At 55.0% G+C, this 25,012-nt stretch overlaps 1 protein-coding gene across 1 annotated transcript; it reads right to left on the bottom strand.

Annotated features, from left to right (window-relative positions):
- Positions 1 to 1,179: 1,179 nt before the first annotated feature.
- On the bottom strand, positions 1,180 to 23,077 carry Wnt4 (Wnt family member 4). The gene is made up of 5 exons (XM_021161073.2): positions 22,799 to 23,077; positions 11,186 to 11,421; positions 5,007 to 5,138; positions 4,777 to 4,919; positions 1,180 to 4,254 (listed from the first exon to the last, which is right to left on the bottom strand). Exons 1-5 carry the CDS (start codon positions 22,873 to 22,875, stop codon positions 3,787 to 3,789), a joined length of 1,056 nt encoding a protein of 351 aa, XP_021016732.1. The 5' UTR covers positions 22,876 to 23,077; the 3' UTR covers positions 1,180 to 3,786.
- Positions 23,078 to 25,012: the final 1,935 nt, after the last annotated feature.

Raw genomic sequence — 25,012 nt, forward strand, 5'->3', positions numbered from 1 at the left:
ATATCCCCGATGAAGCCTGTGGTGGTAAGAGCCATATTGCAGAAGAGGAAATGAGCTCCACAGAGGACAGCAGGTCATCTACGGGACATGGTAGCATGGCGGTTCTCACAAGCCCCGTGTTTGTGACTGCGATCTCCTCCGAGTTTAGGAAACAGCTTCCCTCTGCTCCACCATCCCAGCTCCTCCCCTGACCTCATCCTGCCTGCTGGTCAAACACACATTGGCCCTGCCACTCAAAAAGCACACTCCTAGTGTCAGCAGGTGTACGGAAAGCCAGACACAGTCTGTCTGTCCCCAGGCTGCTGTGCTGTGTCTGATGAAATGTCTCATCATTTCAAGTAGGAACAGACTGGTGAGAATGAGTGAGGACTTCACCACTAAGGATAGGGGTTCCCAGGGTCTGTGTGTGTGTGTGTGTGTGTGTGTGTGTCCACGCGCACAGTGTCATGTCACTGTCTTATAAACACCCCCATCCCTCCATTTGACTGGTTTCATTTCTCTAATTCCCTTCTGGCCACAGGTCTCTGGTTCCTTCATCTCAAGATGAGAATGCGATTCTGTTTCATTGTCCCGTTATGTCCCGCATCAACACCTGTTTTTATCAGGTCTCTATCTCCCCCCGTCCACACACACACACAAACACTTGAAATGAGCGATCAGTTAAGTCAGGGCAAAGTTCACATAGCTGTTCATGGAGTAGTGAGGTGTAGACCAAGTTGCTGTCGATGGTTTCCGACAATGTTGGATAGGTCCTGATAGGCCGCAGTCCAGTTCTTTAGAAGTAGAAGGCCAGGGGTGGGATGTTCCCATACTCAGAATTTACTCTATAAATACTTACTTAGCAAATAGTACCTGCTTTACCCATGTGCTTCTTGAAGCATCTCTCTTCTCCCTATTTCTCTCTCTCTCTCTTTTTTTTTTTTTTTGGTTTTTCGAGACAGAGTTTCTCTGTGTAGCCTTGGCTGTCCTGGAACTCACTCTGTAGACCAGGCTGGCCTCGAACTCAGAAATCCACCTGCCTCTGCCTCCTTAGTGCTGGGGTTAAAGGCGTGCACCACCACTGCCCGGCTAAAGGAAACAAGTATTTTTTTTTTTTTTTTGGTCCCTATTCTCTTTAAAAAAAAAAAAAAAAAAAAAAAAAAAGAAAGTCACAGCTACAAATTGGCAGATAGAGAAATAACCATTTTATCGTGCATCTCAGACTATGCTGTGGGGATGTCACAATGCCAAGGAGTCTCATATAAAAACTGGAGGACGGGGTGGGGCAGCACGGTAGAGTAGCAGCATCCGGAGCTGGCTTTATCCAGCCCTGGCCTTGGAGGAAGGAATGCCACTTTTGCCTTGTGACAGCAACAGTAGAGAGTGGTTCAGGTAGGATGTGGACCTTCTGGACAGCTTCCTGGGTCCTGTGGGACCCAAATATGCTACGTCAGGCCTTTGCCAGCTCTTTATATTTGAGACAGTTTGGAGCTGGACAAGTCCAGTGAAGCTCCTCCCCCCCCCCCCATGCCCCCCACCATGGCCGTGAATTCCTTTGGCCTGGCAGTGGTTCTAGCCTGTGGTCTGATTCACCTAGTCACAGCCTGCAGGACTCCGGGAGGATCAGCACAGGGGAGCTAGGGACCCGCCTTCTTAGTACAGTGTCCACAAAATGACAAGCAGTCTCAACTCCACTGGATGTGGAACTTGGCTCAGCATTCTCTGAGGGGGTGGCCCCATGCTTCCTTAGTCTGGGTCTGGCTCTGTGTATGTGTGTGGGGGGGGGTCCTCACATCTTCCCTAGTGCTGAACTAAGTCTACCAGAGGATCAGTGGGCGCAGCCGGGCAGCTGTGGGGACCCTTGGTCAGCTCAGCTTTCATTCACATCAGAGACGGCCTACCCAAGATTATCCTTGCATTTGAATGTGGTTCCAGCATCTCACTTGGTTTTGGCTGCTTCTTCAGATGGACAGTGAGCAGAGAGCTTGGATGGGGGCCAAGGGTGTTGACCTTCTTCGTCAGGGAGCCAACGCCAGAAAGGCACAAACCACAGGCCCAGAGGAGAGTTTGTGCAGGCCTGCACCCCGTATTCAGAATCCTGGATTTGGCGTTCGCACCACCCAATAGCAAAGAGCTTGGGATGCAGAGTCCCCAAGGGGATCTCAGAGCTGAAGCATTGAACCTGGAGTCCTGGACATGGGAGCCACTTGGACATCAGGCTGGAAAGTTCCTCCGAGGCTTGGTCATCCAGCCGAGAGGCAGTTGATTCATTGTGTGTCCTGTTCACAGAGCATTTGGTAGGTTCTTGACAGTCTGGCTGGTGTTCTGGGCCAGGCGCCAGGTATGGTATGTCCCTTGGGGAACCTTTTGTCCTTACTGTACTCGAGGCCTTGGGGACCCAGGGTCCTGGAGATGGAGGTACCTTGGATTCTGAGACCTAATTAGTCAGCCCTCCAGCTGTCCCCCTCTCCACTCAGCCTCTTAGCCCTTTGCAGCCCTGTGGGCTCCAACCCAGCCTGTGATCTCTGGTTCCTACTGCCTTGTCTCCCTGTGCCTTTAGTTATAGCCAGAGCCCCTAGCCCACTGCTCAGGCCCAGGGAGGAGCCCGGCTCTGCCTCTGCCAAGGTCTTGTGAGGTTGACAGGCATCACTACCTGCTGCAAAGAGTGGGTGGGCATCCATGTTTGTTCCCAGGACAGATGTGATCATCAAAGGAGATACCCTAGGACAGGGTCTGGTGGGGCATTGTGTTTGCTCAGTAGGTTTTGTTAAGTGAGGGAGATATCACAGGGTGGGATCTCTTTGCACAACCCTTTCCTGTCTCTGCAACATTTCCATTCTCAGCTTCACAGAGGACAAAACTGCGAGGGTGACTCATAACAGGGGGCGGGATGTGCGACTTGCCAGGCCCAAGCTAGGACCTAATCCAGGATGACAGCCTAACCCTTCCGCTTATGAGAGTCTGGGAGTAGGGGCGGTTCCCCTCCCACGGAGGAGATTGAGGTGGGCTGGCCTCACGTGGATGTCCTTTTCTTTTTTCTTTTTTTTTTTTTTTTTTTTGGTTTTTCGAGACAGGGTTTCTCTGTATAACCTTGGCTGTCCTGGAACTCACTTTGTAGACCAGGCTGGCCTCGAACTCAGAAATTCACCTGCCTCTGCCTCCTGAGTGCTGGGATTAAAGGCATGCACCACCATGCCTGGCTGGGCATCCTTGTCTTAACTCACGGTTGCTTGCCTGGAATCTAGCTGCTCATGTGAGAGCCAAGAGCCCTTAGCCTTTAACCTGATATCTGTCCGTTCCCTTTCTAGGGACACTCAGAGCCAGAGTTACTGGAGGTCCCCAAGTATATGTGGGGTGGAGAGGTGTCAGCTCCTTTCCTGCAGGTGATATAAATTGCACCAAGATGGAACCTGCCATTGGGCCATCTGTTTCCCTGGACGGTGGGGTCTACAACCACTCCTTAGTACCTACTTTTTTAGTCTACCTGTAGAAAACTGGACACTTGACAAGACTGAGTAGTCAACAGTGGTCAATGTGGACAGCCAGAGGCATAAACAAAGTCCCTTTGGTCAGAGGCAGCCACACACAAAGGCTCAGGCTCGGGGAGGCCCTGGTTGGTGCCCTTGGGGGTTGTCTGCCTTTTTTTTTTTTTTTTTTTTTTTTTTTGGCAATAAATAACTTGAGGACCCAAAAACCAAACCAAAACAAAAAATACAACCAGTATCTTTTGGGGTAGGTGGTGGGAGACTGTTTAAGTTATTGGCCTTCCCTGGGCCATGCAGGTGGTCCTGGGCACAGATGGCACGGTCACCGGCACGTGTGCATCTCCACGAGACGCTGGCACTGCCGGCACTTGACGAAGCAGCACCAGTGGAACCTGCAGCCACAGCGCTCGGCCAGCTCCACCTGCGCTGTGTGGAAGCCGCGGCCACAGCACAGTAGCTCGCAGCCGTCAATGGCTTTAGATGTCTTGTTGCACGTGCGGCCCCTCGTGCCTAGCACGCCACTGCGCATGTCCTGCTCACAGAAGTCCGGACTAGGCTCCAGGTATACCAGGTCCTCATCTGTATGTGGCTTGAACTGTGCATTCCGGGGCACCAGCGCCCGGGAGGAGCCCACGCGCCGTGGCTCCACCTCCGTGGCACCGTCAAACTTCTCCTTTAGCGCGTGGCCAACCTGGCGGAAGGGCGGTACAGCACGCCAGCACGTCTTTACCTCGCAGGAGCCCGACACCCCATGACACTTGCACTCCACCCGCATGTGTGTCAAGATGGCCTGTCCGGGAGGAGGAGGGAGAGGAGTGGTCAGGGAGAGTGGAGGTGGGGGAGGGTCCCCCGGGGCTCAACAGGTGGCCAGGAGGACAGAATCAAGGGGTTCACCGTCATGCCTGCTTTGTATAAACATCTAACTGGATCCTACGCTGAGCTGGCAAGCAGTGTTGGGGACAAGGTGCTGTCCTGTACTTGGGGGCACTTGGAGTTGCTGGCGGACACAGTGAAAGGCAGTGTTGTAGGAAGCATTTGAATGAGTGACAGGTGACCCAAGGAATACAGTTCTGTGCTGAATCTCCACAGGGACCCTGGGTGTAGACATCAGGAAGGCAGATGGGATCGCAGGTAAGCACATGATATCTGGGTGGACTGGACTGGATCTGCTACCCCCAGCCCCCCACTACCAATCCCTGGCCTACAGAGGTGCCCGATGAGAAGACGAACTTCCACGGTAACTGTGGGGCCATTTCAGGGACTCTGCCCATGCAGCCCTGCCCCAGTGCCGATGGGGTTGGTACCACTCTACCTTCCTGCCAGCCTCGTTGTTGTGAAGATTCATGAGTGCCCGGCTGGAGGAGGCCCCCTTGCTCCTCTCCCGGACGTCCACAAAGGACTGTGAGAAGGCTACGCCATAGGCGATGTTGTCCGAGCATCCCGACCACTGGAAGCCTGGGGTGTGGAGGGCAGAAAGAGTTCTGGGGTGAGTTTGGGCCTGGGGCTAGGCCCCTGTCCTCCTCTTTGGACAGATATGCTTACCCTGTGGGCTGACCCCGTGCACTGTCCGGTCACAGCCACACTTCTCCAGCTCTCCACTGCTGCATGCCCTTGTTACTGCAAAGGCCACACCTGCTGAAGAGATGGCGTATACAAAGGCCGCCTCCCGGGTCCCTGTGGGAGGCAGAGGGAGGAAAGGGCTAGGTCCTGGGGCACCCACCACATCTGTATTTTCCTTGCAGAACAGGAGAGGCATATGAGGCCTGCTGAAATGCTGGGCACCAAGGAGGGACAAGCCTGCCTGCTGAGCACACAGTAGGTCCTGGTTCTGATCACACCAGTAGCTGAACCTCCTCCACACGTGAGGACCAGCGCGTCCTCCCAACAGCCTGGTGAGGCAAGAGCTATGGTCACCCCCATTTTACAGAGGCTTGGCAGCTTGTCCCGCAGCACGTGGCTGAGCCAGCAGACAGCCTGGCTTCAGGGTCTGATCGCTCAGCTCCTGAAGAATGCCGTTCCCACTGCCTCCTCTAGAAGGCAAGGGATCCTCATGTCATTTTGTGACAGTCTGGGGAGTTGAGGTGGCTGCAGCGGCTGTGAAGGGGTGCAGTCACACTGCCACCCCAGCTCTGCTCCTTTGTTGAACAGTTCCCTGGGCTCTAAGTTCTCCCTTTTGACCCTGCTCTTCCTCAGGCTGGCCCTGCAGCTCACAATGTCTCCTGCTTCCTTGAGACTTGAAAACAAGCCATAGCATTGGCAGCTCCTAGCACCGAGCCCCTCCTGCTGACTGGGGGTAGGGAGGGTATTGCCCACAAGCCCACCCCAGTCCCCGTGATCAGGTGATAGAGACAGGGGTCTGTAGCACAGGTCTGCCCGCCTCTCTGTAGTGGTTGCATCTTCTGCCCATCGCTGCTAAGCAATTCTATTTTGGTGACAGCCCTCCTCCCCTGCCTGAATGGATGTTTTTATCCTCCTAGGAACTGTGCCTGGGGGGTAGCTGTTGTGGAGTCTCTTTCTTGGGGGTAAGCTGGGGCAGTGTATGAGCAGAGCATCCACTGGGCTGGGTGTGTTACCAGACAGTGGGCCTTGCTCTCTATCCAGGACCCTGTGAGGGCCTCTGTGTGCTGTGGCTGGCCTTCTGTCTTTAGATGCAGGGTCTGTGTCCACAAGAGTGGTGGGGGCAAGCTTCGGCCCCGTGGTTGGCAATTACCTCTGCAACACCCAGGCCTGTGCTCCCAGCTGCCCTAGGGAGCAGTCACCACGGTCAGATGAGAACAGTCACCTCCACTGTGCTGCTCTGTGGACAGAGGCAGCCTAGCCTGGGCGCTGGAGTTGGAGGCAGCTCAGCTCCCAACACGCAGGACACCCTGTTCTCGGTGCAGTTCTTAGGCAGGGAGTGCCACCCACGGTCCTTTCCACTGCCCACTTGCTGCTTGGCCATTTTGGGCCTGCACTGAGGGGCTGGGCTGGAGCAAGGGAGTCTGGGATGGAATCTTCTCCAAGCTAATTGAGGTTAATAGCAGGCTCATGTTGGTTGGTTTTATGCTGTGGCCGCCCAAAGAGACAACTTCAGTTTCTGGTATTTCTGGTATTTCCAGGCCTGAACCAGCACAAATCGTTGCCCCAAAGACCAAGGGGGAAGGGCAGTCCCAGGAGATGGGGCTGATGGGACTGGTGGGTGGCCTTAGCCCTCTGCCCTAGGAGGTCCCTTTTGCTTCTTTAACTGCCCAGGCAGTCTCTGCCCAACCCTGGCTCTTGTTCACCTCTGCCCCCTTGTGCCAGTGGTTCTTAAGGGGTCCCAGTCCTGCCGTGGGGTTGCTCGGAAGAGCACTGTCTCATTTGACTAAGGTCACCATAATCACTTTCTGAGTGACTGGATGAAGGAAGTGGCTCTCCAAGACCTTATTAACCATAGCTGCAGCTCAGGGAGCCCTACTATGTGCAGGTGTTGTCTGAGCACTTAGCACATCAGCTGAGGTATAAGCTTGTGGTGACAGGAATAGAAGTGAATCGCTTGAGCGGTGAGGTAACCTGCCCAATGTTACCCAGCTAGGATTTGGGACAGCCAGAATTCGAACTCAGTCTTTTCTCACTGACTCTGGGTTCTAGCCACTCAGCTTCAGTAGTGTGACCCTGGTGGCTTCCCTGGGACCCAGGCTGGAGCCTTGGTCTCTGGAAGAGGGCCCAATGGGACCTGATTTCCCCAGAGGCCGTTTAATGGCAGAAGGACATTATGGTGGGACTGGGAGTACCATGGTGGGGTATCCTGGGGAGGTGATAGATACTTCACCCCGCAAGAGGGAGGCAGGACTCACAAGTGCCCACCCTGCAGCTTTCTTCCCTTTCTATCCCTCCAGCCTCCTTTCCCACACTTGTAACCCCCTTCTGCTGGTTTTCTTCCCAGAGTACCCCAAGGCTTGGCTGCACAGGTCTGAGTCCTATGTGTCCTGTAGGTTTGCCTGCAGTGCTGTCTTTTCTAAGGGGCTAAGAGATGCCCAGAGCTGGGAGTTTGAGGAAGTGACCCCATAGGCCCTGAGGGCCACCATGCACAGGGCATCTTTCTGTGGGCTGATCTCTTCTGGACTCACACAGTCTCAAGTTGTTCTCCTGAGAACACAAGTCTTGCCCGGGCTCTTCAGCAGCAAATGGCAAAATGGGGACGGGAGGGGAGCCTGTCTGACTCAAGGCCCAGGAGCACGTCATGGGGACATCTCTCCAGATGGTGGGAGGGAAGCCAATCCAGTGGAAAGGAGCTGGAGCTGGGAGAGAACTGGCCGCAGCTGAGCTGGGTTGGCGAGGAGGCCCTGGGCGTGGTGACCTTTGGGCACCAGGTGGGTGTCCCGATGGAGGCCAGGGGAATGGGCATGGCTCCATCGTTGCCCTGTGCATTCTCCAGGAACCCAGCAGGTGGGCCCTGGGTTTGTCCCCACTTTCTAGGAAGGACACTGAGTTATAGAGAGGGCACAGTCCTTGCCCAACTTCTCACCGCTGGCAGGGACAGGATCTGGGTCATCACCGCCCTTGGCTCCCTCAGACGTCTCAGTTGTAAGTTGGGAATGACATAAACTCAAAGCTGCTGTAAGGATGATCTGGGCTTAGATAGCACAGGATAGGCCAACACACGATGCTCCCTTCTTCACTGGCTACAGTCTGCACCCAAAGGGGGAATCTTTTCTGTCCCCTTGTATGCCTGAAGTCACCGCCCCAACCAGGTAACTCATGCATGTAGACATCTGCTGAGTCTGCCTCCTGAGAGCTGGGGGCAAGAGGCCTGCTAGATTAATAGTCAGTACTGAGAAGATGCTAGCTGGCCCTCTGTGAAGCTGGCTTACTCCCAGGTCAGGTCAGGGTGTATAGAAAGGACTGACTGCACAAGTCACTGAATGTTGGCAACAGTCCTGAGAGTTATGCGTGGGACAGGTAAGGACCCAGAGGAATGAAGTCTCCTGTTGCATTTGCCTGTCTCTGCTGTCCTTCAACTCCTGGCCCTCCAGAGCCAAGCCTGTGCTTGAGTTCTTGCTCCCCCCACCCCACCCCCAGCTCAGTGGAGACTGTGACCAGGTAAGAATATTCTAAGAGGAACTTTACTAGTGAAGAAAACCAAATGCGAAATGGTGTAAGGAATGCGTGTGTGCGTGTGTGTGTGCATGGGTGCCTGTGTATGTGTGTGTGTGTGTGAGCTCAGATGTATCCCCCAAATATGGCTGCTGCCTGCCTATTGTGACTGACCCGGTCTTAAGGTCCTTAAGGCTTTGACTTAGCTCTAAAGGAACAGGGATGCTTGACCAGGCCACTCAAACATTAGTCTAGAACAGATTGCACTTGGTCTTATGTCTCTTTGGGGTGACAGAGCTAGTCCCTTCTTTGGCTTCTGCCCACAGGCAAGAAAAGCAAGGGATTCCCCAGGTCTGTCCTGGCTTCTGGCTGCCACTCACCAGTCATGCCTCCTTTCCCTTGTCCTTTTAAGTCCTTGTCCTGATCTGCTATCCATCCCTAGTTGACACTCACTGGTTGTCTTCCATGCCAGGTTTGGAGGTATCCCAGGAGACAGGTACTTGAGCTATCACTGTTGCCTGGGGATGCAGTGGTGGGAAAGTGGGGGATGGGCGGGGAGTTGCCACACTTCAGTGTGGAAGTATAAAGAAGTAGTGTGATGTATATCTGGATACATAGTTGCAAGCAATACATAGTTAAAATGTCCAGTGACCCTAAAAATGAGAATCTAGGAATCACACCCTGCAACTTTTTAAAAAATATGGATTTATATGAAAAAAAAGAAAAATATACCCCCTGTAAAGAATATAGGGACCTGTAAGTCACCCCAGCATTTGGGAGGCAGAGGCAGAAAGATTGCCAAGTTTATGGCTATCCTGGGCTACAATAACAAGCTCAGGACCAGCCTGGCTGTGTTACACAGTAAGAGAATATCTTCCAAGAAAGGACACCACAAAGGCATGGATCCCAGAGGGAAGGGAAGGGCTGGGGCAGAAGGAAGGAAGATCTGGGTGGGGGCTGCTTAGCTGATGGAGACAGGGTTGGGTGTTGGGGAAGACACAGCATGTGCAAAGGGACAGGGGTGTGATACTGACACACAGTCCGGTATGGGAAGCCTTGTTGATCTACTTGCCAGGCCCTTAGGAGTAGTGGTTCTCAACCTGTGGGTCACGGCCCTTTGGGGTTGAATGACCCTTTTACAGGGGTTCCATATCAGATGTCCTGCATATCAGATATTTACATTACAATTCCTAATGGTGGCAAAATTGCAATTATAGGAAGCAATAACAAAATAATTTTATGGTTGGGGGTCACTACAACACAACTGTATTAAAGGGTTGCAGTATTGGGAAGGTGGAGGATCCCTACTCTAGAGGATACGTGGAACACCCACTTTGTGAGAGGGACTTCCTGGGAACAATATTTCTAGGAAGGATGGCTCTGGACCTCACCAGTACAGCTCTGGGCCCTGAGCACCAGCAGAGACTTCACCACCGGGCTGCTCGTTGAGTATCTGTCTCTTTCTCAGAACAGAACAGTTCAGCAATGCCAAGTGTGCTCATGCCTGCTGGCCCCTGCCAGCTCCCAGGAGAATGGCTTCCAAATTTCAATGACAGTTGGTTTCCAACAGCATCCAAACGGTCTGCCACAAGCCTAGGAGCCAGGGATGTCCAGACCCACAGGTGCCAAGACAAAGGTTGGCTCAAACAAGTCCTTCCTGCAGCTTGAGTGAGTCAAAGAGCCCCGTCAACTTGGTGTCTCAGACGTGTCAGCTTCTTGCTCAGGAGGTAGAGAAGCAGCTAGCTGGCTTTCAGCATTCCCTGCATGGCAGGAACCTTCCAGTTCCATAGAACCTCGGCTTGCCCCGGCTCACCTGCATTTGGCTCTCATGTTATCGGTCTCAGCTGGGACTTCAAAAGCCTTGCAGAAGGCTTGCTATAGTACCTAGTATTGGCAAGGTGAGACCTCCGACTTTCTGTTCTGTTGCTCCTGTATTTATTGGGAGTGGCAGTGACATCCCTGCCTGGCGCACATTTAGATCCTGCCACTCTCTAGTCCTGTGACCCTAGGCAAATGACATAACTGCTCCGGGCCTCCAATTCCTCACTTGTTACGTAGAAGCCTGATGCCAAGGGACGATGAGTTAGTGTTGTGTTTCTTACAGTCCTTAAAATAGTGCCTGGCCCACAGTCAATGCTGCAGGTGTGTGGGCTCCTTCCATTGTGCTGCGGTGGACTGTCTGGTCCCAAATAGACTGTGTGTTCCAGAGGACAGGAGCTGGCCACACAAGCTGTTCTGTAGACCTGTCACATGCACAAATGGCTTCCAGGACCCAAGGCTAGATGCAAAGGTGAGCAGAGTACCCCAGGTTGAAGCCTGACTCTGTGCATCCTTTGAGGGACCTGGGGCTGTCTCTTCTCTGAGCCCCAGTTTCTCCCTCTGGAAAATCAAGATCACTCCATCTTATATTCCTGGACCAGCTGCATTCAAGAGTGCTTTGTGATCACAGACCATTGTCCGACCTCCTCCTGCCCTCTACCTAGTGTGCTTAATTGTGCTGCCTCTGCTCCCGAACCATCTCCGATGTGCCTGGCCCTAGAAATATCATTTTCCCAGACACCCAGGGCCGTACACAGACCCTAGACGCCCAGAGTTACACACAGGTCCCAGACGGACACCCGGAGTTACACACAGATAGCCCATGTCCCTAGACCAACCCTCCTCACCTTGTGTCACCACCTTCCCAAAGACAGGGAGGGAGTCCAGTGTGGAACAGTTCCAGCGCCGATTCCGGAACTGGTATTGGCACTCCTCGATGGCCAGCTGGGCGCCACGGCGCACTGAGTCCATCACCTCGAGGTTCCGTTTGCACATCTGCACCTGCCTCTGGATCAGACCTTTGAGCTTCTCGCACGTCTCCTCTTCAGAGATGCTGCCCACCGATGACAGCTTGGCCAGGTACCTGGGGGGTAGCGGTTGGATGTGATACACAGCTGCCCTGATACCTGCTTTTCTCCTCCCACACCCAGGGTTCAGGGTGCTGCCTCATCCCTTGGTCTTGTGTATAAGACTCATAGCTGGCAAGAGGCAGAATTTTGTTTTATTTGACTCTATAACCCTTGGCTAGATTCTGTGTGACTTAGAGATTGACAGTTTGGGCAAGGCAGCTGGGAACTGGGTTCACTCCAACAAAGCCTGCTGGGTGAGGGGCAGGCTGGGCCTCTCTGCCCCTGGAGATCATCTGTGTGGTTATTGAGAGCACAGGTGCCTGGGTTTCACCTCAGATAGGGTCAGTATGCCCTGTGCTTTGGCCCGATCTTGAGGTGCAGCAGAGAGGCCACTAGCCTAGAGAATAATCTTGAAAAGGTATCTGTGATGTTTTCTACCAATTTCTAGAAGGCTCAGGCTAGGACATCCCTATCCACACAGTGGTCTTGGTGCCCAGAGAAGAGTCCTCTCTCCAAGCTCCCCGGCTATAAAATTGAGCCTAGCTTTCCTTAGCCATACTGGAGTCATGGCTTTTATCCCCAAGGGCTGTTGTGATGACTGAAGGTGTGCTAATGCACCTAGCCTGGCTGGGTAACATCTTAGGAGCTGTCCCTGGCAGCACCAATGGGCCAAAGGAAATGGGTAGTCCCAGAGTCAGACAGATCATCCTACCATGGCATCAATTCCTGGCCTTCCAGGACCCCTCCCAGCCCCCACTGCCTCTCTGTCAGGTCTGGCTTTTTTCAGGGGTTCTGGGAATCAAATTCAGGTTCTTATACTCTGCAACGTGCACTTTGCAGACAGAGCCATGTCTCTAGGCCCTGGGGTATGCATTCCCAGACTAGCAGCACCCTGGCCAATCTGTGTAGGAACCTAGTCTCTTAGAATGGGGAAAGGTATGTTAATGGTCGGGAGAAGGGACCATCTGGAAATGGCGACCCTGGCTTCAGCCCTGCCTGTCGTGCTCCTTGCTTCCTTTGCCATTTGAAGGGGGGTAGGGGGGGGTCTCCTGCAGAACCACAGCCACAAAGTCACTTGTGGCCTGCAGGGGGCGCCAAGAGCTCAGCTACTGGCGGTGGGCCAGGACACTGTTCAGTGGCCACTGTGTCCTTCCTTGAAGGGTCAAGAAGTTGAACCTACCATTGGATATTTTGCTGTCTCCACTCAGGCTAGGGCTCATAGAAAAGGGTAGGAACCCCAATCCCTCTGAGACACAGGGGCATATATCTTGCTTAACCATGTTTAGACCTCTTTTCCTCCTCCTTGTAAGCTGAGCAGGTCAGGTATGGCTGGATTGGGCCCCTGTCAGCCTCCATTGAAGGGGGCATTCAGGGGCTGAAGTCTTCAGACAGAAGGAGCAGGTGGGGAGGTCTGGCCGATCCATCAGTCCATTGTGACACGTGGCAAGTCCCCTTCTACTTGGAGCTGGCTCTAGACACAGTGAGTTAGCTCCTGAGTCTTTGCAGCCTTTCCTACTATCAGAGTTCAAATTCTCCTTCTACTGGCAGAAGAGGGAGGGCCTGTTGGTCCCATGCCACCAGAAGAGAGAGATGGACTCGAGGAACTGAACATTCCTCCCTCAGGCTCTGAATGTAACAGGGAGACCGGCCGGAACGACGGTGGCAGAGACACTGCCCGCCTGCCACAGCCGTGAGTCAACAGGACGGCATCCAGGAAGATGATGAGAAACTGCTTGTCACAGCACCCGTGCCTACCTCTCAGGCCTGCCTTTACTGGACGCAGCAGCTGCCCCTCCCATGTATGGGAGGCCTGGCCATCTCTGCTCCTGCTCTCTGAGACCCTAGGGGTTTGCCTGGCGGGTGCCAGAGCTGGCATAGGCTGGAGAGGGTTGGCAGCCCAGCCCTCAGTGACCATAGCCTGTTCTCATGACACTTGCTTATCCTGGAGCCTGGCGAGTACCTGACCTCATTTCACAGATGAACAAAGCAAACCAAGCGCCCCCCACCCCCCAGAGGCGAAACAACTTGTAAGTCCCAAAGCTATCTAGCAGCAAACAGTTCTTGGCTCTCAACTCTCCCCTGTCTCTCTCTGGCTGGGAACTTGCCCCTTCACTGGACTCTGTCAGGCTGCGTCCCTTCAGGCCCCACACAGGGCATGGCACACAGAAGTTATTCAGGAATATTTGCAGCTCGATTAGGGGCTGATGGTGCAGAGGTCCTGATGTTCTCACACCCCTATGGCAGAAGGGCAGAGATGAGAGGGGAAGATGGGGGTGGCTGGCCTCTGTGGTCCCTCCCACTGTTCTACGGTGGCTCAACCTTTCCCCCAGAGACACGTGTGCCATTCACTGACCCGGGAGCTGGGTCGGGCTCAAATATCCACTGCACAGCCGTTTCTGGAAGAGCCCGAGCCAGGGCCTGATGGGTGTCGGCTGCCCCTGGGCCGGCTGTCTGAGGCTGACCATCCTTGCTTTCATGGCCTGCCACGCTGCTCCTGTTTAGGCTCCTTCCTGCTATTGCCTAATACAGGTTTAGCAGTTTGTCACCTGCTGCCGTGGCTACCCAGGACTCTGGCCATAGCCAGGCCAGGTTACCCCACCAGCCCAGGCTGCCCCTGCTGCAGCCACTGGCCAGCTCGTGCCCAGTTTCTAGAATGGGGCCTGTGGGTCCTGCAAGCTCCTCCCAGGAGGCCCTCCCCTCCATGCCTTGAGCCTGCTAGGAGGCCGGAGGGCCCTGGCCCTGCCAGGGAGATCAGATCCTCTCAGCCACCTGCTGTTTTCATTAGAAACTAAAATTAGCTGGGCTTGTCCCAAGCTTTTCCAGGTTTGCTTGCCTTTTTAAACAAAATATACAAAATTGGAGAGGCTAATCCACACCTCTGTGGCTCCGCCCCGGTGTTCCCCTGGACTCCAGAGGAGAGGGGCTGGGTGAGAGAGGCCATGGTGGGGAGCCAAGCAGGTCAGTGGCGCTGATCCTGGCCCTACTGCGTCCAGGTGGGGGCTGGGACACCAGCCCAGGCCTCTCTGCCCCCTCCCTTTGGCCTCCCTGCCTGCCCAGGCCACATTTAGAGACTCCTCAGGAGTAATTGTGCCCTCCGTACCAGAGAGGAAGGAGGCCAAGTTGGCAGAAGGGGGCACCCAAAGGAAACTGCGTAAGCCAGAGCAGCCTTCAGCTAGTGAATCAGCGAGATAGAAGCGAGGGGCCACAGACTCCATCTAGGGCAGCCTTCTTAGGAAGCAGGGAGGGATGTGTGGCTCCCAAGGACCCTTGCTACACAACCAACCATTCAAACTGTCCACTATTTCTTTAAGCAGTTTGAGTGGTTGCTGTACTGAACACCACAGTGACCTGTCCTGGAGACCTGGGCAGGCAGTATGGTCTGGGGGCAAGCGACCTGGGTTAGTCTCCTATCTCTGTGTCACTCAAAACAAATTAATGAACATCTTGGAGACTTGGCCTCAATGTGCTCATCTGTAAAATGGGGAGAGCAGTTGTTCTTACTGTAGGAGGTAGACTCTCTTCCACAAACCTCTTTACCCTCTTTGCTCTGCACCTTCTGTTGTCCCCTGCTGCTGAACCTTGTGGGACTCTGTCCCTGTCTTTGTTTGGACCTTCTCTGTCCTCACAGAGCCAGGTCCTGGTCTTGTTCTGGGAGTGGTGGGTCACTTTGGTATGATTTTTTTTTTTTTTTTTTTTGGTTTGGTTTGATTTTTCAAGGCAGGGTTTCTCTGTGTAGCTCTGTCTGTCTCAGAACTCACTTTGTAGACCAGGCTGGCCTCGAACTCAGAAATCTGCCTGCCTCTGCCTCCCGAGTACTGGGATTAAAGGCGTGTGCCACCCTGCCTGACAATGATTTAAACTGTAGATTTCAGATAGATTCTTCCAGGTGCTTCGGAGAAGTAGTTCCCTAGTGCTTCTAGTCACGTGTTTGACCCTTCCAGGTCGGGTGAAGGGTGGTGAGGAGAGACGGGCTCCTCAAGGAGACTAGGAGCTGGGGACTCGCATCCAGTTTAAGCTCAAGTGTGCCAAGGGAACATGAAGACTGTGTGGAGAAGGAGGTGACCTGAAGTACGACGTCTCCCATACCTGTCACCTGCATTATCACATAGCCAAGTCACCACAGAGCAGGCCATCCTCTCCCCTTAGCTCTCCTCTCTAGGAAGAAGGCATTATGGCTCCGAGGCCAGTCACTGGGGGGTGAGGACTTGAGAATGGGGCATTCTGGCTTCTGAGCCTAGTGGGCAGGCTGCGTAGGCTCCCCAGATGGCCCTGGGGCTTGGAGGGCAGGACCCCTCGATGTCAGCGGACCTGAGCCAGGTGGCTGGATTCTTCTCTGGATGGTTTCTTCCAGACTTGTTTGTACCGCAGGGGTATTGGACGACTATTGCGAGTGAAGGAGGTTAGGGTAATACGTGCCCCCATGGATCTGGTGTGCAGTGTTGTCTGTGTCAGTGTCCTCTGGAGCCACTGGAGTCACCAGAAGGAGGTACCACCAATGGAGAGCAGCCAGTGGGGAAGGGCCGGGCACCGGAGACACTCTGTGTTCTGGGGGTGCTGGGGGCTTTCTCTGTCGTGCCTCCTTCCCAGCCTGATAGGACTCTGAATGCCAAGGCCAACCATCCTAGGCCCCATGTTTGTTTAGTCAGCTGCAGAGAGATGCTGGCCTCTTCTGGGGCTCACTTTCTCTGTTTCTTAGGATCCCTGACTCCTCCTACCCCCGACCTCCAGAAGACTCAGTATTCAACCCTTCTTTTGTGATTATCTGTTGTCTGTCTGTCTCACACTCTAGGGGACTGAAGCTAGGCCCCCATACATGCTAGACAAGCATTCTACCACTATGTTCTCTGTCCCTCCTCCCCCTTTAAAGACAGTGCCATGTAGCCCAGACTGGTCTTGAACTCACTATGTAGCTGAGGCTAGCCTTGAACTCTCAAGGTCCTTCCTTCTAATTAAGTGGCTCGGTTTCGTCCCTTGCTTTCCATTTTCCATTTTCCAAAGAGGAGCAAGTAGCTGCCTCAGAGCCAAGAAGAGGAGGACTGGAACCCGGATGGCCCCATACTGTGCCAGGATGTAAAATGTTGTCTTCTTTCCCTGAGTCAGGTGTCTTGCTGGAGTGAGTGGGTGTCAACTTTAAGGGGCCTCCTGACCTCACCTTGCCTCTAATTTGACAGCAGAGACCCTTCCAGGTCTCCTCTCTAGATCCTGTGCCCCACCTTTCCGTTCATCAGCCACGGGGCAAGGTTTGAGAAGAAAGACAAGAGACTTGGGCTGGAATCCCAGCTTTGCTATGTATCTGCTATGGGGCTCTGAGTCCAGCATGGACAGCGTTGATGTCAGTAGGTGCCAGACATGTTTAGGGGCAAGCCTATTACTCCCTTGTATGGTAGGTGGCTCAGGGTCCCTGAGACCTTCCCCAACAGTGAGTGATTCATCCTTAAAGCTGGGGGTGCCAGGGCAGGGAGGCACCATGACTCAGGAGGGAGTGTTCTGCTATCTCTAGTTTTGGGAGAGAAACTCCTGGGATTCGCATTCTGGGATTATAGGCTGCTGCCGGGAATAGAGTCCCTGCAGGTCAGAGGCTCCTCTCTGTGGTATCAACAATCCCCTGCAGAGAGCAGGCCCCTCCAAGGTTGCCTGTGAGCTGTCCGGGGTGGGAGGAACCTCCCTAGGACGAGGGCAGGATGGTTCCTCCTGTCTTTCCTCCCCACTCCCCTGCTCTCTGTGAAAACCAAGTCCCTTCCAGGAGCTGTAGGGGTTCTGAAATTGGAGGGGGGAACCTCTAAAACATAGTTTGGTTTCCAGTTTGCCAGAAAATGGGGGAGGCAGAGAGGGGCTGCAAGGAGAAAGGGGACTGGCGGGGTCACGGCAGGGAGTGAGCTTCCCCTCGGGCTGGCTGAATCACTGAAGACGCAGCTTGGGACTCAGAGATAAAACCTGGCAACTCTCGTGGAAATCTGGGAAGCAACTGTAGGTCGTGGCTCAGCTCCGCCTCCCAGCTGCATGCAGAACAAACCAGGAGCACCTCTTGCAGGCTAGCTGGGAGCAGAGGGGTGACTGGAGGGGCCAAAGGCGGGTGCTATCACCTTTGCCAGCAGCAGGTCCCCCCCCCCGCACCCCCCCCCCCCGCCATCAATCTTTGCCTGGTTGGTTCAGCTTGAGACATTTCTCCCCCAGGAAGGCAGGAGAGCCAGAGGCTTGGTGCAGAGGCTCAGCTTCCCGAGCAAGTGAGCGCACCCACAGGGCCCTGGTTGGGCGAGTTTCAACAGGTTTGGGGAGCACTGTCTTGTCAGATACTTGCTGAGTTGCTCAATGGCTAATCCAAGGGTGGAGGGAAGAAAGTCAAACCATAGCAGACAGCTGGGTCCCGGCTGCTGCCTGAGCAAACCCCTCAGGCAGAGCCTGGTCCTGCCTCCCCCACTCCACCCCCATGAGGAGGGGTGGGAAAGATTCAGGCTGGCCAGGAGGCTTTACTCCGAGCTAGTGAGGGAGGACCCTGCTTGCAGATCTGTCCTGCTGCAAAGCTTTCAGTATCACGGGAGCTTTAGGAAAGCAGAGGCGACCTTCCTGCTCCAGGCCTCTGACCCTCAGTGACTGAGCCCCCCTCTTTCACTGATCTATGGGTGACCCATGTCTGGGACAGGAATGTGCCATGCACTAGAGGGACACTCAGAGGTGTGTACCACAGCCTTGCTCCTCTCCCCCAACCTTGTAAGCATTAGAAACTATGTAACCACGTCATATGTAGTAGAAGGTGGTTACAATCACATAGATTGGACCTTGAGACTTGGAGTTGGTTCAGGCCCTGCTTCCTCCAGACCTCTGCTCTGGGAGGGGAGGGAAGAAGTTAAGATAGTATGTGTAAAATGCCTGGAGCATCCGTTCACCAGGTGTGCCTGGGGGACTTGGGACTTGGGGCGACATCAGCTGGAAAGGGGCGAAATGTGTGCTCTTGGTTTCTAGTGGCTAAAGGCCTCATATCCTGTTAAATACTCCTGGGTGTTGATGAGAGACCTATGGAACCACATCCACAATACCAAGGTGGCAAGGGGTCCCAGCATAAACTGTAAAATGCTTCGTGCACATTAGTGGCTGTGACGCACTACCCAGCATCGTGGGAGAGGCTCCAAGGACGTGAGCCTTCACTATTTAAAGAGGGAGGGGACCAATGAAGCAATCCTGGGGGGACAGGCCACTTCTTTACCTATGGGGCTAGCCCTACCCATGCCTGGACTGGAGACTCACACCTCCCTCTGCCCATAGCCTGGGGAGTCATACATCCCCACTGGGCAAATAGGCATGTGTGAGCTTGGCTCAAGGATGCCAAGTACCTGTGGGGACTTGGAGCCAGTAAGGTACTTGACACCTTCCTTTATTCCCCTAGTGACACTGACTTGTGTTTCCGGTAACAACCCTCTGGCCAGCAGGATGCCTGCAAGCCAAGCATTGGATCTGTAGGCTCTGGTAGATTACTAAGAACAGGCAGGGGGTAGCCTGGACTTCTCTCTATGTAAACTATATCTGGACATACTGTTTGGGACAGTCATGGACTACCCCAAGTACCTATTCTTTCTGTCATCCCTATAGACAAAAAGACACAGCTCTGCCGCTCAGTGGTTGTGGAGGCTCCCATCTCTACCAGCCTGCCTGACCTTGTGCCTCCTTGCCTGTCGCATGCATGGGCTTACTGCTCCAGAATGCCACTGTGAGCCATCTGTGTCCCCAGGCGCCACTTTACAGATGAGAGTCGAGGCTAGCCCAAAGTCCCTCAGCTGGGTGGGCTATCTGTCCTTGATCCCTCTGAGTTTCTTGTTTATTCAGTGAGGTTCTGTTAAGATTCCCCCGCGCTCAGTGTCTCATCTGCTCCTGAAACCTCAGCTTTCCTGTCTTCAATTCTTTCTCAATCTTCCATTTGGGGTTCAAAACAAACTACTGAGGTGAACACCCCAAAGGAAGGACGTAGCCCACTCCAGGTCACACAGCATGTAGAACTGTGACCCGAGCCCATGTGTCTCTGACCCCCTGGTGTAGACTGGGGCATGACTCAGACATAGCTAAGTGGCAGGGGTTCCTTGAGCGCAAGCGCAGGCTTTCTACCATGAATGGTGTATGTATTCCCCCATTCCTCCTGCGGCAGCAGAGGTGGCGGCGGTGGGGCTGCGCGAGCTGCCACCTTTGTCTGTGTACTCCACACCAGCCCACTCCACAGCCTGCAGCTTCTCTGGGCTTGCCCAGCCTCAGGCTGCAAAACTTCCCTAGCTCCTGGCTCCGTCTTGCCCAGAGCTTGTAGGCAGAGGCACACCTGACTTCTCCCCCCGGCTGGTGTTGAGACATTAGACAGTCCAGATTCTGCAGCCAGCTATCAACCCACCCTGGACAAGAAGCTACCTCTAGATCTATCCAGGCTTCACCCCTTGGCATAGGCTACCAGCTTTCCTCTTGGAGCCAGGCCTGTGGCTTGGCTTATCCCCTTTGTACATCTATCTATCTATCTATCTATCTATCTATCTATCTATCTATCTATCTATCTATCTATCTATCTATCTATCTATCCATCCATCCATCCATCCATCCATCCATCCATCCATCCATCCATCCATCCATCCATCTATCTATCTATCTATCTATCTATCTATCTATGTTTATTTATTTATGTTTCTCTGTGCAGCCCTGTCTGTTCTGGTACTTGCTCTATAGACCAGGCTGTTCTTGAACTCACAGAGATCTGCCTGCCTCTAGCTTCTGAGTGCTGGGATTAAAGATATGTGCCACTACTGCCCGGCCTTTTTATATTATTTATTTATTTATTTGGGTGTGCATGAGCATGCACGTGTGTGTGGGGCAGAGGACAACTTTCAGGAGTTGGTTCTTTCCTTCTACCATGTGGGTCCCAGGGATGGAACTCAGGTTGTCAGGCTTGGCAGCAAGCCATCTCAAATGGCCCTTGGCTCACCCTTGAAAAGACACGGTGCCACCAGCATGCCTGAACAGACAGTTGCCGACCCAAAGCTGTTGCTCCGGGAGGCTGACTTGGGTCAGATAGCCCTGCCATTTACTGGCTAAGTAGCTCTGGGTTACTTCTGTGGTCCTCAGTTTTCGCATCTGAAAAATGGGTTCCAATGCAGTGAGGGCTCAGATAGTGCAGTGGATGATGAACACTAAGTTATTATTCTCCAACCTCCAGGTGGAGGAGTTTCACTCGGCCAAGGAGCAGGCACACGGGAGCTGCTGGGAGCCTAGGCTGTGGCACCTGTTTCCCTAGGGGCTGGTCCAGTTTTGGGCTACAGATGGACATGTTTAGAAGTACAAGGTTTGTGTGTGTGTGTGTGCCTGGGGTCTCTTCCCATTTGGAGCCTCTCTAGTTCCGTAGGGTCCTGGGAAGCCCCTTCCTCCTGTCTCTGTGAGCTGGCTTAGAGCCCTGGTGGAACAGGAGTGAACTGAGTTGTCTAGAGGCAGGTTGCATGGCAACAGGAGCCATCCCAGTTGCAGAGAACAGGTTTGCCAACCTCCCCAAGCCCAGGCCCCCCCTCCTCCTCACCCACCCCCCACGGTGCAGGCACAAGGCTCAAGAACCGAGCTCTGGAATTCCCCTTGCTTTGCAAGACCTGAAGCTGGGGCTGCCTCCCTAGCTGGGACCAGGGCGTGGTGGACATGGCTGGAGGCGGGTGGCAATTCTACCTGGGTGTACTGGGTCAACTTCAGGACAGCCTCGGGCAAGAAGTAGATTATCCTTGTCTGGAAACAGAAGCATCTGAATTCCGTCCTCAGTTTGGTAAGTAGCTCCCTTCCCTGGGCCTTAGTTTTCCTCATCTATAAAGGGAGCTAAAGAGCCAGGAGCCTCGGAGGGCCTTTCTGTGGCAGCTGTCTCCGTGTTTGCTGCAGGCCTGGCTCACACACTTCCCACTGTTTCCTTGGCTTTTCTTTTCTTTTCTTTTCTTTTTTTGTACTGCTTGGTGCTGGGCAGGTCAGCTGCACTTCTAGTTTCCCCTGATGCTCAGACCTCTAAACCTATCTATTTAAGAGGCAACTCCAGAGACCCCAGACTCCTTCAAGTGCAAAGTGCTTCCTCAGGTCTGCAACCCAGGCCTCACTGGGGGGGGGGGGGAGCATTCTGCAAGAAGTGGGGGTGGGGGGGGAGGGGAGAGTAGTTGTGCCCTGGTTTCTGTCCTCTCTGCCACTGCCCCTGAAGTGTTAATCAAATTAAGAATCCAGGAAAAACAATGCAGCCACTTTGGGCCTCAGAGGAATCGCGAGCTCTAGGAACAGCTGGGAGAATTCCACATCACCTCAGTCTCCCAAGCTCTGGGTGGCTCTGACCCCAACGAACACACTCCTTTCCAGTCTCCAGGGCCCTGGCTGGCCACAATGACCTCATAGCAACAGCCATTGGACACTCAGGGCAATTTCATGGGAGATATTTGTTCTTTGGTCTTGATGCAGAGAGAATTTTTCCTTTCCCACTGTCTCCATGGAAACCCCAGCTACACTGTTGGCTATCCCCCCTTCCCACCTCATGCTTTTCAGATCAATACAGGAGCTTGGCTCCCCACTGGCTGCCCACAGTGGAAGGCTGCAGAGCTCTGGGCAGGAGAAGTTGGGGCCAGGGTTAAGCCTGGGCCATAGGAAGTGTCACTTAGGAGGGATGAAGGAGTCTAAAGGCTGGTTCCTTGTTCTCTTAGTCACTAGCTCCTTAGCTCGCCTTCCCAGGGATCCTCCAGAGCGCAGACCCAGTCAGGGAGAGACACACAGGTCACCAGTGGTTACCACCCCCTTCCTTCTTAGGCCAGACCTTTAGAGGTGAATGGGGGTTGTCGCCTTCTTTATTAAAGGTTGGGAGAAGTTTCTTCCTGCCTCAAGGAACAGCGAGGAGCAGCCAGAGCCAGCCTGCGGGCTCTCAGAGGCTCGGCGCCCCGGTCCTCGACTTCTATGTTTGGCTCCCGCCCCCCAAGCAGAAACAGGTCTCTGCACGCCTCCAGCTCAGCCCGCAGCGCGGCGCGGCGCAGCGCAGCGCAGCGCGAGGAGCTCGCGCCCAGACTCCTCGCGGTTAACCTGCTATTATGCTCGGGACGCTTTCCCTCGGAGACCTGTCAGCCCGCCGGTTTGCGCCTCGCTCCGTTCCCGGGCCACCGCCCCGCGCTCACACCCCCGCGCGCCCTCGAGCACCCAAAGCAGCCTCCCGGTGCAGACGCACTGCTAGCCCTGCTGCCCCGAGCCGGACTGGGGCAGCAGGGGTCCCGGGACCTCCAGAGGGAAGACCGGACAGTGGTGGTGGCCCGCAGGAGGAACCGGCGGGAGCGCGATCCTCGGGTCCCACGGCTGAGACACCTGCCGGGAGCCCCCTGCGCCTGTGGCCCCGGGACCCGCCCCGCCCGCCCGGTCCCCGGCCCGACTTACAGCCAGTTGCTCGCGGCGGCCGAGAACACGGCGAAGACGAGAAGTCGCAGGGACCGCAGACACGAACGGGGGCTCATGGTGCCGTGCGCGCCCAGCCCAGGGCAGCGGCCGAAAGGCTCCCGTCGGGGCGGCAGGTGGGCGCCGCGCGGACGGGCTGGGGCGCCGGGCCGGGGCGCGCGGCGGGGCTCAGCCTCCGAGCAGCCGGCCGCGCCGCCCGCTGCTGCGCCCGCTGCCCGGCGGACCCGACTGTCAGCGCCGCCCCAGAGCCGGGATGCGGCGGTGGCGGCGGAGGCGGGCGGGCGGCCGGCGGGGCGGGCCGGGGGCGGGCCGAGGATGGGGTTACCTGGGCGGGTCCAGCGGCGCGGGACAACCCCCCCCCCACGGGGGCGGTCCTGAGCCCGCGGGACTGGGCTTCTCCTGGGGGGCCTCCCCGGCCCGGCGCCCGGACGCGCTCGGAGCCTCAGCCCCGCTGCTGCAGGCACGCTTGGCCGCACGCCGCCCAGTTGGGCCGAGCTAGAGGCGCGGCGACCCAGCTGCTGGGTCCCCGCCCGGGGCCTTAGGGACGGGCGGGCACAGCTCCCCCAGCCCGCCGCTGCGGGCACTGCAGCGCCGCCCTGGCCGCGCCCCGCGGCCCCCCGCCGGCGCCTGGGAGCCGGGATCCCCGGCCGACCCCGGTGGAGCCACCGGAGCGAGAGCGGCTGCCACTCGCGCGCACCCAGTCGCTCGCGCTCAGGGCGCACCAGGCTGGGGTGCCGCCCGGCTGTCCCCGCTGGACCCCTCCCCGCCCTCAGGCCCCCGCGTTCTGCGGTCCGGCCCCTCCCTAGCACTCACCTCCCTCCAGCCTTCCCGGAGCTGGACAGGGGCCTCTCTACTTCGGGCAGCTTGGGACAGTGGCCTGAGACTCCGGGAATTCGAAACCTCGCTTCTGGATCGCCCTGGGTTCTGGCACGCTCCAGGCAGCGAGGTTTTGAGCGAACCCCTCTCCTTTCTGTGTAGACCTTCTGCTTAGGAACTGGAAGGCTATGGAGGGTTCCTTTTAGCACAGGAACCAATCTTTGCTGTCTGCTTGGGTTTCTGTTCACTTCTTTTATTACTTCTCCCACGCCAGGCAGATTCAACCCTTAGCTTGGTGTCTGGCACAGAGTGGGTGGGTGACACATTTGTGGAGTGAATGAATGGAGTGGAGATATTGCTTAAAAACCCATGCCTGGCTGGTGCTGAAGCTTAATTCCGTGTTAATAGTTACTTGCCGTGGCTGGGCCACACCCTCTCCAGGTCACTGATGGAGCCCAGACTCCTCTGGCCCTACCTGAGGCTACATCCCACTGAGCTAGAGGAACTCCGTCTAAACAGGGAACCAAAAGCCCAGAGACCCTACTCCATCTCACTAAAAGCAAGGAGGAGAGAAAATGACCTGGTCTCTGCCCTTCCAGAACCAACTGTTTTCTCTGTGTGAGTTTGGCTGCCCACCCCCGCCATGGCCACGTTTGACACCAGTTGTCTGGGTTAACCCAGGAGAGACTTTGGCACGGAGGCTGAGCAGAAGGTGGTAGGGATTCGTGGAGCCCCGGCAAAAGTGCAGATGTGAGTTCATGTACCACATGTCTAAATATTTGCAGGTGATAAATCAAGCTAACAAAACGAGGAATAAAATATGTCCTAGCCAGCTCTCAAAAAACCACGCTTTCATAATAACATGCAGAGCTGGTCTGAGTGTGAGCATCTCACAATGCCTGAGTCCCGAATATGTATGGTGCAGCAATGAAGTGCACAGAGAGTGACCCTGGTGCCTGGTCCTGACTCTCACCTTTCCCCACTTCAGCCTTTCCTGCCCTTTACGGATTCTTTTGTGCACACATGCACACATCTCAGCTTGTATAGACAAACTTGGTCTCCCGATCCCTCTTCACCCCAGCCCTCCACCCATTTGAAAGCTGTGCAGTCTCGGCCATTCCTCAGCCTTAGGGCCAGACACACCAGTGTGTAGCCACTCCAGTCTGCTCAGCTTGGATCCGCAAGAGAGATGCACCTATCCTAGAAGTTAGTAAGAGTCACCTGGGCAAGGAAGTCTAAGGGCCTGGATCTCCAGAGTGAGACCCAGGGAGGGGACACAGGCTCCAGATGACCACATCCCCTTGGCCCCATGATCATCTCTCTCTCTGTGTTCAGAGTCAGTGAGCTAGAGAAAGGCCAGACTGTGGGATGTTCAGGGCA

The sequence above is a fragment of the Mus caroli genome, unplaced genomic scaffold (assembly GCF_978045245.1).
Source record: "Mus caroli unplaced genomic scaffold, Mus_caroli_1 scaffold_6, whole genome shotgun sequence".
NCBI classification, from domain to species: Eukaryota; Metazoa; Chordata; class Mammalia; order Rodentia; family Muridae; genus Mus; species Mus caroli.

Excerpts from the sequence above, each read along its gene's own strand:
- Wnt4 (XM_021161073.2), bottom strand. The coding sequence starts at position 22,875 with ATGAGCCCCCGTTCGTGTCTGCGGTCCCTGCGACTTCTCGTCTTCGCC. Across the intron at positions 5,139-11,185 it reads TGGGAAGGTGGTGACACAAG|GGACCCGGGAGGCGGCCTTT; the intron begins GTGAGGAGGGTT and ends TGCCTCCCACAG. Across the intron at positions 4,255-4,776 it reads ACAACGAGGCTGGCAGGAAG|GCCATCTTGACACACATGCG; the intron begins GTAGAGTGGTAC and ends CCTCCCGGACAG.